The following is a 17,823-nucleotide window of genomic DNA, read 5'->3' as shown; positions in this document are numbered from 1 at the left end:
ACAATCATTCTGTGCTCATGGAAGTGCAGTTGGCTTGTCTAAACTGGACAGCAAGCAACCACCAATCGGCAGTTCTTTGACGCCAGCGTTAGACTTTCTGTGACATGATTAAAGGTAACGCCAAATCTACTCTAATCAAACATTGATCACTTGTCCTTGGGGCCGTGTAGACAGCCATATTATCAGTCCAAGTGGGATCCGACCAAACATCGGATGCCACCCGGACCAATGTTAGTTTATGGGGCCGATTAGATGTCCAATTATTTTTCCTCGGACAAACTGTCTGAGGAAAAAATCACTACGTGTCAGAGTTTAATCCGACATTCAGGTTGCACTTGGTCATGCAAGTCAATGAGTGCATGCAAATCATCGGATGCACTCTGACATCTGACTGTGGTCCAATTTCCACGGACTGACACAATGGAGAAATTTTCTTTCCAGGTCACCACCTGACAGCACCCTGGAGGACATCCTTCTTATCCGTCATGGGACAGGAAACACGAGAGGTTAAAAGGACCCTCCCCCTATACCACCCTTCAGTGTTTTTCCTGTCCCATGATTGATAGGAACGGACGAGAGGAGACTGACCGTTCTGTGCGGGAGGTGTGGATCGGGGGGCTCCGCTTCTCGCCATGAGGCACCCGCAGGCCGACACCTGCCCGAGGGTCCCTCTGCCTACCAGTGCAGCGCTGCTCCTGGTCCGAGGGTCGCTTTCCCCTGCAGGGGCTCTGAACCCTTCCATCGCACCCCCTATGGTATTGATGCTCCGGATCACCTCTGCTGATCACGGATCTTCAAGCGGCCTTTCCAGGGGAACTCTGCTTACGATACACCGTTCTCAAGTTCCGGCCGCGTGTCACTTCCGGTTCGCGGTTGAGGGGGGCGGGCGTCAGTTTTCTCCATGGAGAACACTTCTGGAGCAGTCGGATCGCGCAGGAGCAGAAGCAACCAGGAAGCATACAGGGATGAGGGGCTGTGGTGCATGCGATCCTCATTCTACCATGTAGGACGCATCTAGGTCTGATGCAGGGCAGGAGGTCCTCGGACATGTAAGTAATAGGGCGGTAGCTCTAGAATTCTATGGCAGCATAATTCTACAGTAGTAGTGGCAATTATATATTTTGTAGGGCTCTTCTTTACCAGAAAAGACCATAAAGAAGCCCAGCAAAAATGGGAAATGCCCTAACTGTGCAGCTAAGCTGAAAGATGCCTGGCAGAAAGCCCTATGTGAGGCATGCGCCTGCAAGATTATAGTAGAAGAGCAGACTTCTCTTATGTCTAATATGAGAGCCATTATAAGAGAGGAAGTTCAAGCTTCTATATCAGGCTTGGTTCCCCCTCAACCGTCACCTTCAGAAAGATCCAGGAAGAGGCCTAGAGAAGGTTTCCTCAGTGGACTCGTCCCTTTCTGACTCAGATCTGGAGGAGGAGGAGGAAAGTAGAGAGTTTCCAGAGAAAGGAAGAAGATACTTGTTTTCCGCTGCAGACACAGGAGAACTTTTAGAGGCAGTAAGGCATACTATGCAAATTGAAGAGCCTCAACCGATTGTGTTCGGTACAAGATGAAATGTTTGGGGGGTTACGCTCCCAGACTTCTGAGGTCTTTCTGATAAACTCTCATATCCGCTCCATGATTTTAGAGGAATGGGAGGAGGTGGAAAAAAGACTAACCATTCCCAAGGACTTTAGACTCCGCTTACCTTTTGACCCAGAAGAGGTCAAGGCATGGGTGGACATTCCTAAAATAGACATCCCTAACCTAAAAGAGCCCATGGATAGGAAGGCAGATGGCATTTTAAAAAGGGCCTGGGAAAGTTCAGCGGCAATCATAGGAGCTAATATAGCGGCGACATCAGTGGCTCGCTCCATGCACCTGTGGATAGATGATCTCCAAGATCAGTTGTCAGTTAAAACTCCTAGGGAAACTATTTTAAAATCTCTCCCTCTGTTAAAACTAGCAACCACTTTTTTTTTAGCAGATGCTTCTGCAGAATCAGTAAGGTTCGTGGCTAGGAGTCAATCCCTATCCAATACAGATAGAAGAGCTATTTGGCTCAAGAGCTGGTCAGGAGATATGCATTCTAAGAACAAACTTTGTTGTGTACCCTTTTCAGTGGGCAGAGTCTTCGGACCTGTCCTCGTTGATATTTTGGAGAAGACCTCAGATGTAAAGAAAGGGTTCCCTGAAGACAAGCCTAAAAGATTTCAGCCCTTTCGTAGACCCTGCTATAATCAAAAGCCAGATTACAGGGGGGAAAGGGAAGCAGGGTAGATGGAGTTATCAAAAAGGGGGAGAGAGCAGGTTCAAAAACAAGGACTCGAGCTACTCAGGTTCGGGGTCTAACTACCGGAGAAAATGACGCCATCACAGAGGTCACTACTCAAATCTCTTCTCAATAATAAAACTATCGGGAGAGTCAAGAACAATAATAAATTTAAAACACTTAAACAAATTGGTAACATATAAAAGATTCAAAATGGAGTCAATTCGGTTAACTATTCCTCTTCTAGGAAAAGGCGTGGTAATGTGTACTCTGGATCTAAATAGTGCATACTACCATGTACCAATTCACCCAGACCATCAAAAGTTTTTGAGGTTTGCGGTAAAAATGGAGGGAAAAATCTACCATTACCAATTCCGCTGCCTACCCTTCGGTCTAGCGTCAGCCCCCAGGGTTTTTACAAAACTCATGGTAGAAGTCGTGGCCTATCTAAGAAATCGGGACTTTATGGTGATCCCTTATTTAGACGACTTTCTAATAGCAGCAGACTCCACAGTCCAGCTGAGGGTCTACTGTCAATCCCTCATCTTCACACTGGAAAGTCTAGGATGGATCATAAACTGGACAAAGTCGAATCTGGTACCCAAGTCAAAAATAAAATTCTTAGTTATTTATACTGGATTTGGATGCAAGAATATCTTACCTACCAGAGAAGAGGCTAAATAGCATAATAGCAAAAGTCCATCAATTTACCTGAAGCCGGAATTCTATCAGAGACATAATGAAGGTTTTAGGACTGATGACTGCCTGCAATCCTTGCGTGAACTGGAGCCAATTTCATTCTCGGTGATTACAGCAGGAGGTCCTTGCGTCTTGGAACAGAAAACAAAACTCGCTAAGTCAGGAACTGAGGCTCTCTTCAGGTCTAAACATCCTTAACATGGTGGATGCTTCCCAGAAATCTTCAGGTTGGTGTGCCATGGCTTCAAAATCCAAGTATATCGGATATGACATACGCAAGCCAGCAGGGCTGGGGGGGGGCCACGTCCAGGGAAGGTATTTCCAGGGACGTTGGGGAAAGAAGGACAGCAAGAGATCATCGAACTACAGGGAGCTGCATGCAGTCTGGAAGGTCTTAGCAGCCGCCCAGTCCTTGGTAAAGAACAGGCATGTAAAAGTCTTTTCGCACAATACAACAACTGTAGCCTTCCTTCATCATCAAGGCGGTCCAAGACATATGGCATTGCAAGGCCTGGCAGAACAGATCTTTAGATGGGCGGAAAAGTCTGTACTGTCAATCTCTGCAGTACATCTGGAAGGTTCCAAAAATCAGTTAGCGGAATTCCTAAGCAGGAGAAGTGTGGTCCCGACAGAGTGGGAACTCAACAACGAAGTCATCGCTGGGGGAAGCCGGAGGTGGACCTATTCGATTCCAAGCGGAACGCGAAAGTCAGAACCTTCTACTCTCGAAATCTTTGGGAAAGCCCGGCAGGGATCGATGCTTTCTCACATCCCTGGAGTAACAGGTTACTGTATGCATTCCCTCCTTTAGCATTGATTCCAAGAACGCTCAGGAAAATCTGCGAAGACCAAGCTAAAGTCATTCTTATAGCACCCCATTGGCCGAAGAGGAGTTGGTTCCCCTTACTAAAGAAGTTATCAGAAGAGAAACCCCTCCTGTTACCTGAAAGAAAGGATCTTCTTCATCAAGGCCCAGTTCTACACCAGAAGCTCTTGGGTTGGCAGCCTGGATCCTGAACGGCAGTTCCTAAAAACAAAAGGACTATCGTCATGATGTTATCTTTACCCTCCAAGCCAGTAGAAAACCGGTAACGTTGGCTATCTAATATGGAAACGATTTTGCAGTTTTTGTGAGATTACAGTTGACACTGATGATCCCAAGATCGTTGATTTTCTGTAGTCAGGATTCAGGAAAGGGCTTAGACCTAGTACGTTGAGGGTCCAAATAGCAGCAGCAGCAGGAGATCGCTGCCACTGTGGGATCTTAACCTAGTCCTTCATGTTCTATGCGAAAAGCCATGGGATGTAGCGGGGGACATAGAGATCAGAAAGCTTTCCCTAAAAACGGCATTCTTAGTGGCGATTACGTCGGCAAAAAGACTGGGGGAATTACAGGCTCTATCAGTACAGAACCCGTATTTACAAACTTTCAATGATAGACTAGTCTTGAGTCTCGACCCAGCCTTCACCCCTAAAGTTGTCTCAAATTCTAATATGAATCAGGAAATCGTCTTGCCATCGTTTTCAGTTCCCTAAAAATCTAATGGAAAGGTATTTCCATACTTTGGATGTTAGGGAAACGGTACTCAGGTACCTTGATTTAACTAGACCCTGGAGACAGTATAACAACCTGTTTGTCCAGTTCAGAGGACTGACTAAGGGGAAAAAAGCATCTAAAGCTACCATTGCGATGTGGATAAGGTCTACAATCAGTTCAGCTTATGAAGCACAGGGAAAAACCTCCCCGGTTAACCTTAGGGCCCATTCATCTAAGGCGTGGCCACGTCGTGGGCGGAGAAAGGGGGAGGCTATGGCAGAACAAATCTGCAGTGCGGCATCCTGGTCCAGCCTTAGAACCTATGCGAAACATTACAAGCTAGATGTAGTAAGAGCTCAGTTAGCTTTTGGTAGGAAGGTACTTCAAGCAGTAGTCCCACCCTAAATACCATTCTTCTTTGGTGTTTGTCCAGGGTGCTGTCAGGTGGTGACCTGGAAAATGGTAATTAGACCTACAGGTAATTGTATTTCCAGGAATCCATCCTGACAGCACGGCTAGTTCCCCTCCCTAATGTATATTCTTGATACTCATGTGATGTAACACTTGTATGACTGGTTAATTTGTTATAATAAACCTTATTTTTGCATCCATCTAGAGGTGTTACTTTGAAAAGCACTGAAGGTTGGTAGGGGGAGGGTCCTTTTAACCTCTCGTGTTTCCTGTCCCATGACGCATAAGAAGGACGTCCTCCAGGGTGCTGTCAGGATGGATTCCTGGAAATACAATCACTGGTAGGTCTAATTACCGTTTTTCCATCTTCTCCTCAGTGTGCTCAGTTTCTTTCATCTACGCAAATTGGATCACATTATGCTGACACTCGGATCAAACTATGATCAAAGATTGATCAGAGCGTCATTTTTAGAATGGACTAAATTCTCTTGCACGACAGAATCTGGCCCTCTGCACAAGCCCTGAGGATAAACGATATATAGAGAACCTGTCCCCTCCAGAAACCCTATTTACCTGCAGACAGAGTTGTAATCTGCAGGTAAATAGTGTTTATATGTCTAGTGATGAGCGAACGTGCTCACATGTTATCAGAGCATGCCTTGGTGTTATTCGAATATCTCTGGTGTGCTCTGATAATATGTTAAAGTTTCTGCAGCTGCATGATTGTTCTAACAGGCGCAACACATGTGGGATTGCCTAACAAAAAGGGCAAATCATGCATGTGTTGCTGCTGTCTATCAGCCATGGGGACTCAAACATATTATTCAAGCACACCCATGATACTCGGATAACACCAGAGCATGCTTTGATATCCCGCTCGCTCATCACTACAAGCAAGCTTACAAGAACATTGGCTACAGGCAGCAAATTAACCTGTATTCTCCCTGCAGCCTCTCGCTTTGTCACCACTTACTATACTATGAGCGTGCTGTAATAATTTCCTGACATCCTTCTCTGTACACACACTTAAAAATGGTCTGTCAATCAATGTGCAGGGGGAGTGATGAATTGCGCTCTTTTTGTAGTAAGCTGTGATGTAACCGCTCCCTGCACCATCCCGATGAGCGGCTGCTGGGAGAATAGAATTTCATTTTAACCATGTAGCTGCTGTTCCAGTAAACCTGGCAGACATGATTTGAACTCTATTTATTTGCAGATTACACCTATGTCTTTAGGTAATCTGTTTGTAAATGACTTGTTTCCTTTAACCCTGCTGTTCTGTTGGTCAAAAATGACCGACTTTGAACTTCAATATTCTTTAAAATATTCAAGATGCGGCTCTGAAACCCGTGGCCGACTGACCCATCCTCATTTAAGTCAATCAACCACAAGTTTCAGAACCGCATCTTGAACACCCCAAAAAATACCAAAGTTCAAAATAGGTCTCCCCAGACCGAACAGAACAGCAGGGTTAAGTCGCAGGCCCCCAAAAAGTTTGTTTCCCTGAACAGAGGACAATTATGTTGGGTAGTCTAGCCGATATAGGAACTGCTGACAGATCTGTAATGCTGCATCTATGTTGTATATTGCATAGCTTTCTTGGGTATAGCCACGGTAATAGTTTTTTGTTTAGACCATATTAGCATATTTTAATTCTGCAACCATGTGTCTGAGCAGATGGAAAGAAGGCCGTCATTAAATCAGACAACAGACTGCAGAAACGGACAGGAAAACAAGAATTTGACTTCCAAAAGCCAGGTACTAATGCATCTACAGCCAGACTTTATTATCAACACCCTAAGGGAGCTATTCTTCCACTTTGGCAGGCATGGCAATGTTTCCAAAGAATGAAAAAGGGAAAAAAAACTTTTTTTATTGCAGCATTTATACTTGTAAATGCTATACTTTGTCTGCTTAAAGAAATGCTAGGCATTAGAGGGATTTTCCACAACTCGGAAAACCCATCCTCAATTTCTATATTACCTTCTACTCTCCTCCAGTGTGGACGCCATTCCAGCAATGTTGGGGACTGCTCTCCCTTATGTCATGCAAACTCTGCAGTCAATCAGCAACCGCTTTGTCTTTGGATGAAACTGACACCAGGAAGAATGTGAAGTTGCTGTTGCTGCTCGGACTTCCTCTGATTGTCAGATATGTCAGAATGGAGCAGCTGCTGGTTGGCTGCAGGTCTCATGTGACATAATGTCATACGAGCCCCCAAACACCAGGTGTCGACGCTGCTGGAACTGCGCCCTCACCGTATAGGCTGTTATTTTAGAAGTGGGAATATAGCATTTGAGAAGTTGTCCAACTAGTGGACACCCCTCTTAAGGAGGCTATACACATTAGATGGTCATGTGCCATTAATCTAATGTATATTAGAGTTTGCCACATCCAATGGCAGCTGTGCATAGGAATGGATCGGGCAGTTAGATTTCAACAAACCTGATCCTTTTGTTCTCAGGGAAGATCAGTTGCTACCAGCAAATTCTAGAAGAGGATTCTAGGTAGATTAGACCTCCCCGATGTGTAACCAAACTTATATCTCGTATCGAGGGCGGGAATATGGACCAGGCTTGGCTGTTCCACCAACGCCAAGTGCTGGCTGTGTTTTACAGCAACATTTAAACAACTCAATCCCAGGCGGGTGTCATTGCGGGCATCAATCTGCCTCACTGCAACCCTGATCATGGGCCTGCTGACGGTCCCCGTTTTTGCCTTCTTGGTACTCCAGTCATAGGAGACCATGATTTTCAATATACACCGCAATACTGTACTGCTACACTTGCAAGGTCAAGTCCCCTAAAGGGGCTAAAAATTTTTGTAGAAGTTTGATTCACCCGCTTTTTTTTCCCAGTTTAAAACTAAAGAAATTTTTAAAAAAAGCATATTTTGTTTTGCCGAGCCCATAAGTTTGAATGATCAAAATGTGAGCTGAATTAATCCTCTCTACAGTAAATGCCATAAAGAGGAAAGGAAAATCAAAACCCCAAAATTGCTTTTTCAGTTTCATGTCACAAATTGGGGAAAAATGCATTGAAAACCAATCAAAATGTAAACTGTATCAATAAAAAGGTCAGCTCGCCTTGCAAAAGAATAACCAAACAAACAAGCCTTCATGCAGCTTCATTGATCGAAAAATAAAATGTTTTATCTCTGAAAATGACAACAAAAAAGCAATAATTTTACATTTAATGAAGAGCTGAATCTTTTTAGACACTAAAACAAAGCAAAGTATTAATTTGGGATCACTAGAATTGCACAGTGTTTTGGGTAAGTGCAGTCATTTCCCATTTTAGCAGTAATAAAAAATGGGTGCTATAACAATTTTTTTTTTCTTTTGGAGTCATACAATTTTTCTCAACTTCCAGAATTCTATAACATTAGAAAGTATTTTGGTACAAAGTCAAACTGTACCACAAAGCACATCACAGGTTCACAAGTGTTTCTAGCTTCATGAAGCTCAGGTGATTGTATTGGATAAACCTAATAATAGGGTTTGTGTTTGTCAGGAAAAAGTTACAGCGGACAAGATCACCATGACCTACAGAGCTCCGGCTAACACACCCAAGGCCTGCGTCTTTACAAAGCCGAGCAGGCTCCAGGCAATGACCTCTCCTACTGCCATGACTGTGGGCACCTTCTTCCTACTGCACTTTTCATTGTAACATAATATCTGGTTAGGTGGTCATTTTCAGTGATGGGTTAATTTTATTTCTGGTCACATGGGTGATTTGCGCTTCGTTGTTAGTTGACCGTGCACCGCTTTTTATTTCTTTGTACACAAGGTGGCACATACTACTTGTGGCGTTAGTTGGGTTTAAGTTTAATTCTACCATTTTTTTTTTTCTTCACCCTGTTATGCAGAATTGTCATGGGTAGGTCTTATTTATTGCTTTGCCTTGTGAGTTTGTAAAATGGGACGCTAGTTTGTAATTTTTAGTCTTCAATTATTTATGCTTCATGTATCGACAGCAGGATGGCGCCTCTCCTGACGACTTTTCGGATCTGCTGTCCCAGTCTGCCCTAGGAATGAGGTAATTAATTCAGAAGATCGTTTTTTGTTTTACAGCTCTCTACCTAATAGAGATAAATTGCTAGAATATAATGAAGGCAATGACAAGTTGTCTGACACAGTTGGGTATAGGAGGACAGAGAAAGATCACTGAAATACAAATAATAATCCCTTAAAACCATGGTGTCTATGCACTTTCTTTGACTTCCATATTGATTTGGTTTTTTTTTCCTACTCGGGGTGCTCAGGTAAGATGAACTGGCTTCTTTAGATTTAAAGACCATTTTGTCTCTTCAGTGGGATAGATTGTCTGGCTCTTTACTAATCACAACGATAGGATACTCTGTGCTGCTATCTGTCTGCCTCCGGCATTTGATCTGTCCATAGAGATCTAAGTGGTCGCATTTGGCACATACAGAACATTGTATGTCTTGCACTATTGACCTTATTAACAGGCGCTGTGTAAGTGTGTGTGTATATATATATATATATATATATATATATATATATATATATATATATATATATATATATATATATATATATATATATATATATATATATATATATATATATATATATATACACACATACACACACACACACACACACACACACACACACACACACACACACGATGGTGGCTCGACTCTAACGCATCGGGTATTCTAGTATTATAGCAGCCACATACTATATAGCACAGGCCACGTAGTATATAGGAGCCATGTAGTATATAGCATACAAATAGTACGTGGCCTGTGCTATATAGTATGTGGCTGCTATATACATACATACATGTTGTTGAATACCCAATGCGTTGTATATAACGCAGCCCACGCAGTATCTAACACAGGCCACATAGTATACAGCAGCCATGTAGTATATAATACTGCCCACGTAGTATATAGCAGCCATGTAGTATATAGTACTGCCCACGTAGTATATAGCAGCCATGTAGTATATAGTACTGCCCACGTAGTATATAGCAGCCATGTAGTATATAGTACTGTCCACGTAGTATATAGCAGCCATGTAGTATGTAGTACTGCCCACGTAGTATATAGCAGCCATGTAGCCCGCACAGTATTTAGCAGTGTGGGCACATATCCCTGTTAAAAAAAAAATAGTTACATACTCACCCCCTGGGATCCAACGGCGATGGGCGCGCGGCTGCCGCCATCTTCCGTTCCCAGGATGCATTGCGAAATTACCCAGAAGACTTAGCGGTCTCACGAGAATGGCGGCAGGCGCGAGCGACTCGGCGGACTACGGAGGGTGAGTTGTTGTGAATTCTGTTGTCGGGCTCCCTCCTGTGGTCATGAATGGTACTTCGGCTGGTTCTGTCCATGGACTTCCTCTGGTGGGTGTTTCTGAGTTTCCTTCCACAGGTGACGAGGTTAATTCGTTAGCTGGCTGCTCTATTTAGCTCCACTTGGATCTTTGCTCCATGCCACCTGTCAATGTTCCAGTATTGGTCTAGTTCACTCCTGGATCGTTCTTGTGACCTGTCTTCCCAGCAGAAGCTAAGTTCCTGCTTGTTTTTCTTTGGTTTGCTATTTTCCTGTCCAGCTTGCTATTTTTATTGTTGTCTTGCTTGCTGGAAGCTCTGGGACGCAGAGGGAGCGCCTCCGCACCGTGAGTCGGTGCGGAGGGTCTTTTTGCGCCCTCTGCGTGGTCTTTTTGTAGGTTTTTGTGCTGACCGCAAAGCAACCTTTCCTATCCTCAGTCTGTTCAGTTAGTCGGGCCTCACTTTGCTAAATCTATTTCATCTCTGTGTTTGTATTTTCATCTTTACTCAGTCATTATGTGGGGGGCTGCCTTTTCCTTTGGGGAATTTCTCTGAGGCAAGGTAGGCTTTATTTTTCTATCTTCAGGGCTAGCTAGTTCCTTAGGCTGTGCCGAGTTGCATAGGGAGCGTTAGGCGCAATCCACGGCTATTTCTAGTGTGCATGATAGGATTAGGGATTGCGGTCAGCAGAATTCCCACGTCCCAGAGCTCGTCCTTATTATTAGTAACTATCAGGTCATTCCGTGTGCTCTTAACCACCAGGTCCATTATTGTCCTGACCACCAGGTCATAACAGTGAGTATAGCAGGTTTTTTGTTTTTTTATTATTTTTAACATTACATTTTTTTTACTATTGATGCCGCAAAGGCAGCATCAATAGTAAAAAGTTGAGGACACACAGGGTTAATAGCGGCGGTAACTGAGTGCGTTACCCGCGGCATAACGCGGTCCGTTACCGCCGCCATTAACCCTGTGTGAGCGGTGACCGGAGGGGACTATGCGGGCGCCGGGCACTGACTTCGGGGAGTAAGGAGCGGCCATTTTCTTCCGGACTGTGCCCGTCGCTGATTGGTCGCGGCAATACAGCCACAACCAATCAGCGATTGGATTTCCATGACAAACAGAGGCCGCGACCAATGAATATCCGTGACAGACAGACAGAAGGACAGAAAGACGGCAGTGACCCTTAGACAATTATATAGTAGATATATATTAGACCAAAAGTTTGGACACACCTTCTCATTTAAAGATCTTTCTGTATTTTCCTGACTATGAAAATTGTACATTCACACTGAAGGCATCAAAACTATGAATTAACACATGTGGAATTATATACTTAATTTCAGTTGTTTCACACTTTCTTGCTATGGCTTATATTCTAGGTTCTTCAAAGTAGCCACCTTTTGCTTTGATGACTGCTTTGCACACTCTTGGCATTCTCTTGATGAGCTTGAAGAGGTAGTCACCGGGAATGGTCTTCCAACAATCTTGAAGGAGTTCCCAGAGATGCTTAGCACTTGTTGGCCGTCTTGCCTTCACTCTTTGGTCCAGCTCACCGCAAACCATCTTGATTGGGTTCAGGTTTGGTGACTGTGGAGGCCAGGTCATCTGGCGTTGCACCCCATCACTCTCCTTCTTGGTCAAATAGCCCTTACACAGCCTGGAGGTGTGTTTGGGGTCATTGTCCTGTTGAAAAATAAATGATGGTCCAACTAAACGCAAACCGGATGGAATAGCATGCCGCTGCAAGATGCTGTGGTAGTCATGCTGGTTCAGTATTTCTTCAATTTTGAATAAATCCCTAACCGTGTCACCAGCAAAGCACCCCCACACCATCACACCTCCTCCTCCATGCTTCACGGTGGGAACCAGGCATATAGAGCCCATCAGTTCACCTTTTCTGCGTCGCACAAAGACACGGTGGTTGGAACCAAAGATCTCAAATTTGGACTCCTCAGACCAAAGCACAGATTTCCACTGGTCTAATGTCCATTCCTTGTGTTATTTAGCCCCAAAAAGTCTCTGCTGCTTGTTGCCTGTCCTTAGCAGTGGTTTCCTATCCGCTATTTTACCATGAAGGCCTGCTGCACAAAGTCTCCTCTTAACAGTTGTTGTAGAGATGTGTCTGCTGCTAGAACTCCGTGTGGCATTGACCTGGTCTCTAATCTGAGCTGCTGTTAACCTGCGATTTCTGAGGCTGGTGACTTGGATAAACTTATCCTCAGAAGCAGAGGTGACTCTTGGTCTTCCTTTCCTGGGGCGGTCCTCATGTGAGCCAGTTTCTTTGCAGCGCTTGATGGTTTTTGCCACTGCACTTGGGGACACTTTTAAAGTTTTCCCAATTTTTTGGACTGACTGACCTTCATTTCTTAAAGTAATGATGGCCACTCGTTTTTCTTTACTTAGCTGTGTTTTTTCTTGCCATAATACAAATTCTAACAGTCTATTCAGTAGGACTATCAGCTTTGTATCCACCAGACTTCTGCACAACACAACTGATGGTCCCAAACCCATTTATAAGGCAAGAAATCCCACTTATTAAACCTGACAGGGCACACCTGTGACGTGAAAACCATTCCCGGTGACTACCTCTTGAAGCTCATCAAGAGAATGCCAAGAGTGTGCAAAGCAGTCATCAAAGCAATAGGTGGCTACTTTGAAGAACCTAGAATATAAGACATAATTTCAGTTGCTTCACACTTTTTTGTTAAGTATATAATTCCACATGTGTTAATTCATAGTTTTGATGCCTTCAGTGTGAATGTACAATTTTCATAGTCATGAAAATACAGAAAAATCTTTAAATGAGGTGTCCAAACTTTTAGTCTGTGTTGTATGTATGTATGTATGTATGTATGTGCGTGTATATAGAGACACACACACACACACACACACACACACCCCTTTCGATGCGTTTTTGTTGCTGTACTTTATATTATAAGCCTTCTCTACTACTCTTTTATAAATTTGATTCTGATATTCCATTCTACCATCTTCATTTTAACATAATTAGAGACGGGCGAACCCGAACAGTAAAGTTTGGCGTCCGTACCAAACACCTACTGTTCAGTCATGGACTTCACCAGGAAGTCTGTTACTGTTCAGTTTCGACCTCCCCAAACACCGGGTGTTTGTCAAGCTGTCATATGCATGACAGCACGACAAACACTGCTTCTGGTCAGTGGTAATTTACCGCCGGTCAAACCGTTGCGGTTCCCACGCTGTCAAATAACAGCGTGAGCCCACAGCTGTGATCGGAGGTAAAAAGTTTACTTCTGGTTACTGGCATCTCATGATGGGACTACTGCTCCTTCATATTTGTGGGATTGATGTCACCTTTGTATTGTCTATAAGACACCTCTCTATTACTAATCCTATAGTTTTATTGTATATAAACCCTCACCTGTCTGACGCTCTGTCCCATGCCGAAATCCATGTCTGGTGATTACTAGTTTTCAACCAGGTCGTTCCCACCCTTTCACCTTCTATAGGAGCCCTGACCAGGTCCATCTTTTTCATGTCCCAAGTCAGGTTGTTCAGATGATCCTTTTGTTGTGTTGCCTAGACCGACAGAGCGTTTGTCTTCTTGTGAGACCATCAAACATAAAATCTACAATCTCCTCCACAAGATTCTCCTCCACAAGATTTTCCGCCAGTAGGTTACAGGTCAGTGCTGAGAACAAGGTACTCCTTCATTCGAGAGGAATTTGGATCTTTAACTATAAGGGCAGGATTCTTCTATCCTATTTTGGACTGAAAATTTAAAATGCCTGCTAAACTCGGGATTTTTCAGATTGCGTTCAAACTCCCGCTCTTTATCGATCCTTCCCCCAGGCACCACCCATAGCATCCAGATAGACCTTTCCCAACGATCTCCTTCTATCCGATTTTTCTCTGGCATTTAATTTACAGTTCGGACTATTGGGTCTGCAGTCCGAAAGTCTGAGGCTTTCAGATTAGGTTTGTCTGACAAGAATTATGGAAAAAGGGTCTGTGATATCACGTCACTGTTTACATTTACAGATGTAAATCATTCAGGTGCAGCGATGAAAACTAAATCTCCGAGCACTAAAAAATACTCTGAGGACACCCGAGCGTACTTGGGAAATCTTGAGTAACGCGTATATTCGCTCATCACTAGTCTCTACCATTAAATTTAGAAAGATTCTTGCTCATAGGTGGGACCCTGTTGACAGCGCTACTATGTCGATATCCTCCTTTTTTAATTTTTGCATGTCTGTCTTGAGCAAACCTTGACTCCCAAGGGTCAGGTTCCTGCCTTGACGATTATGGTCCAGTGAAACTTGACTTGTAGGAAGTTGCCTGCCCAGGTAGGATGAATTTGGGGCTACCGGATTGACCCTTCCTGAATATGGGGGACCTCAATGTGGTCATGGACGCCCTTCAATTCAGTCATCTCTTTGTGCTGTACATGGAAATCTTTCCATTTCGGCCTTCTGAAAGAGTGATGTATATAATTTATTTATTTATTTTTTACCGCGATCTCTTATTTCATGGGAAGCTCTGAGGAGGGTCTCTTTTCTGTCTGTATCCTTCTCCAGGACAGAGCGGCACCCTCCTTTTTCCTTAGCATGTTCTGTCTTTCACCTTAACAAAGAGATTGCTCTCCTTCTTTTAGGTACTTCACCTCTCACCTCCCTGAGAGGTTCTTACACAATCTAATGTAGTCAGAGCTGTGCAGATCTACAGGTCTCACTGCTCCATTCAGTCATTGGAATACCTTCTGGGTTATATTGGTATGCCCTGGCAGATGTCAGACTGAATATAGAGCCACCATTGTTCTCTGGTTTCGTTCTGCCAATGCAAAAGATTGGGCTAACTTAAGTCGCCCTTGCCAGGACATGACTCAAATGTTGCTAAAGGTGATACATGAGGGTTGCAGCCCGAACCTGTTAGTTTTGCTTGGCTGGTTATCAAAAATACAGGGGACCCCAGGCCTACTATCGCTGTTATTAGCAGCAGCATGCGTAGTCTGATGGGATTAATAGTTCCATCAGCAGACGCCTGACCCATTATGTTTTTTATTTATACCGCAGCCGGCGGCTGATGAATACTCCCATGAGTCGCCTCCTGCTTTCACTGTTAACAGTTGAATACAGCTCTCAGCATTCTCCCCTGCTAACGCTGATCTCAGCGCGAGCAGGGGACAGTTATGAACAGTACAGCTGATTTCCAGGCTGCCGGTACGTGTCACACTGATGATACTCAGATCTCATTTCATCCGTGTGTCATCACTGTGCATGTATGCAGGACGTTTTGCGGCCTGTGCTGCTGTTAAAAAAAAAAAAACGGACATGTCAGCGTGTTTTGCCCATGGACACATGGTGCGTGGAAACACATTGACGTGCACAGACCAATTCACTTGAATGGATAAATGTATACAAGTGTCTCTGGTATGTGTGAAAACTCTCACCACACGTATCGGAAACACTGACGTTTGAAAAAGCTGTAAAACTGTATGGATTTCCGGCATGCTGCTGTTTCTTGGACGCGAGCACTGTTTATGTATAATATTTAATAGCCTTTCAGATGATTAGTAAGTATAACCATCATGAAAAGAAAATTCCTTTTATAATAAAAGCCTCTAACAAGAGAAAATTGGGGATTAAATGGGAAATGAGGCAAGCTGCTCATATTGAATTGGGTCACATTTTGATTTTGGAAGTCCCGTGAGCATTTACTTAATCAGTATGTTTCTGTGTGCTAAGTTTTCCATTTTAACATTCCCTTATAATTTATTTACAGTGCAACACGAAGGAAGCCTATAAAGGGGGCTGCTGGTCGACCTATTAAATTTCTATATGATGATATCGTCACTAGAGCCAGGATGCAGGAGCAAACGAAAACCGTAACTGAGGGAAAACCACAACGTCTGCTGTCTGTGCGTCTTCAAATTGTTATCTTTCTTATAGTAGCTTTTGTTGTCCTTGTATATATCACAATGGAGAGCAGTCCTGAAAACCCTTTTGACACTGCTACAGAAGACCTTGCTGATGTGCAGCAACCTTAGTGTAAAATGTTTACATAATCGCTACGTTCTTCCAGAAGGAGCGGTGGAAAAGGTTTTGGAGCAATGCCCAATTGTTCAGTTCTTGTTGTGTTCAATTTGTATAACGTTTCATGTGAATTGGTGGCATACTTTTTAGAAGTGGTTGTAAAGTCTGATAAATGCTGGCCCTGTACACTGACCGCTCAAATAAAGTTCATTTAAAAGAATTGTTTTAGAGTAGGGCACTATATAAAATTTTGAGTCCTGCAGTGTAGTGATGGATTCACCTTTTAGAGGGCAGTTTTGGCGCCCCACCAATTCTTGATACTATTGAGACAAAAAAGGTATTAACACAAGTCATATCTCAGAAGAAAAGTATTGGTTTTCCCTTTTTATAAAGGTTGCTAATGAGAACAATAGTTACAAAAAAGAATTGTAATCTACTGCTAATATTGGGGAAAAAATACTATGCATCCGATAAAACATTACTGGATTTAAATAAGAAAAAAAAGTCTTGTACCGGTTCTGTGTTGTATAAAAGCACAAGGTCTGTCACCCCTCGTTTTGTAATGTTCTCCACATTGTCTTAACTTTGTGATAAATCATAGATGGAGTCAACAAGGTTTTGTTTCAACCCTGTAACGTTGTGAGGTTCCTTGACCCATTTAGCATTTGTTTCTGCATGGCATTACATGTTTTGTAATAGAACACAATTGAGTTAAGAAAGCAGTAGATGTCTTCACAAAGTTATTTTTTTGGGGGTCTGTGTTTTTGCTGCTAATTTAAATTGTTGTGCACTGTTTTTAGCCACTGGGTCTGTGTTTTCTCTGCCCAGCAGTTTTGGCTGATCAATGTCTTGTCTCTGGTAAATTATTTCTGTCACTGTTGAAATAAAGCTTATGTTTATTTTGCCGCCTTTGGTTTTATTTGCAAGCAAGAATAATTTTGCTCTCCTTTTTAGGGAACTTTTTAGATGTGACATTCCCCAGTAAGATCCAAAGCAAAAATAGATCTGACACTTTTTTTTTTTCTTCCTCTTTCTACCCATGGATGGAGTTTTAAAATTCACTTGTCAGTAGTGTTGAGCATTCCGATACCGCAAGTATCTGGTATCGGCCGATATTTGCGGTATCGGAATTCCGATACTTCCCGCGTATCGGATACCGGAATCGGAAGTTCCCAGAATTCAAACTGAACGCAGCAGCCAATGAGGAATGATTGGAAGTGTGGGCACATCCTGTTTAGCATGGTGGGCATGTAAGTACTGGCAAGGCTGTGATTGGCTGCTGAAATGATGTCACTCTGCACTATAAAAAACGCTGCCGCCATTTTGCGCTCACTCTGCTGTGATTTCAGTTAGGGACAGGACGCTGTGTTCTAACTGAAGGCCAGTTGAGCTAGCTAATTGCTTTATTTTCCTTTCCAAAGGCTAATTTAGCAAAACGCTGTGTGTTCTTCACTGTTCACCTTGCTCTTGCCTTGCAGCGCTGTTTTAACAGCGTTCTGCAAGGTCTCTGTGTGTGTGTGTGTGTGCAGCTCACTCTGTAGTCTGTGTGCAGCCATATACCCGGTTGTATTCAGCTCAGGGGGGTTCACACT

At 43.4% G+C, this 17,823-nt stretch overlaps 1 protein-coding gene across 5 annotated transcripts in view; it reads left to right on the top strand.

Moving 5' to 3' along the window:
• The window catches only part of LEMD1 (LEM domain containing 1), a 133,877-nt gene extending 116,741 nt beyond the window's left edge, over positions 1-17,136 (top strand). For 3 of the 5 annotated variants that reach the window (XM_069756219.1, XM_069756221.1, XM_069756222.1), the window contains 3 exons: positions 6,589-6,669; positions 8,887-8,948; positions 15,981-17,136. In XM_069756219.1, the coding sequence (XP_069612320.1) occupies positions 6,589-6,669; positions 8,887-8,948; positions 15,981-16,245 (408 nt within the window). In that variant the 3' untranslated portion in view covers positions 16,246-17,136. Of the gene's footprint in view, positions 1-6,588; positions 6,670-8,423; positions 8,517-8,886; positions 8,949-15,980 lie in introns of all 5 variants that reach the window. The other 2 variants (XM_069756223.1, XM_069756220.1) reach the window with 2 other exon arrangements.
• The last annotated feature ends 687 nt before the right edge of the window (positions 17,137-17,823 follow it).

Source organism: Ranitomeya imitator, chromosome 3 (genome assembly GCF_032444005.1).
Source record: "Ranitomeya imitator isolate aRanImi1 chromosome 3, aRanImi1.pri, whole genome shotgun sequence".
Classification (NCBI taxonomy): Eukaryota; Metazoa; Chordata; class Amphibia; order Anura; family Dendrobatidae; genus Ranitomeya; species Ranitomeya imitator.
The sequence above is the reverse complement of the archived record's forward strand: the minus strand, read 5'-3'. Positions and strand labels throughout refer to the sequence as shown.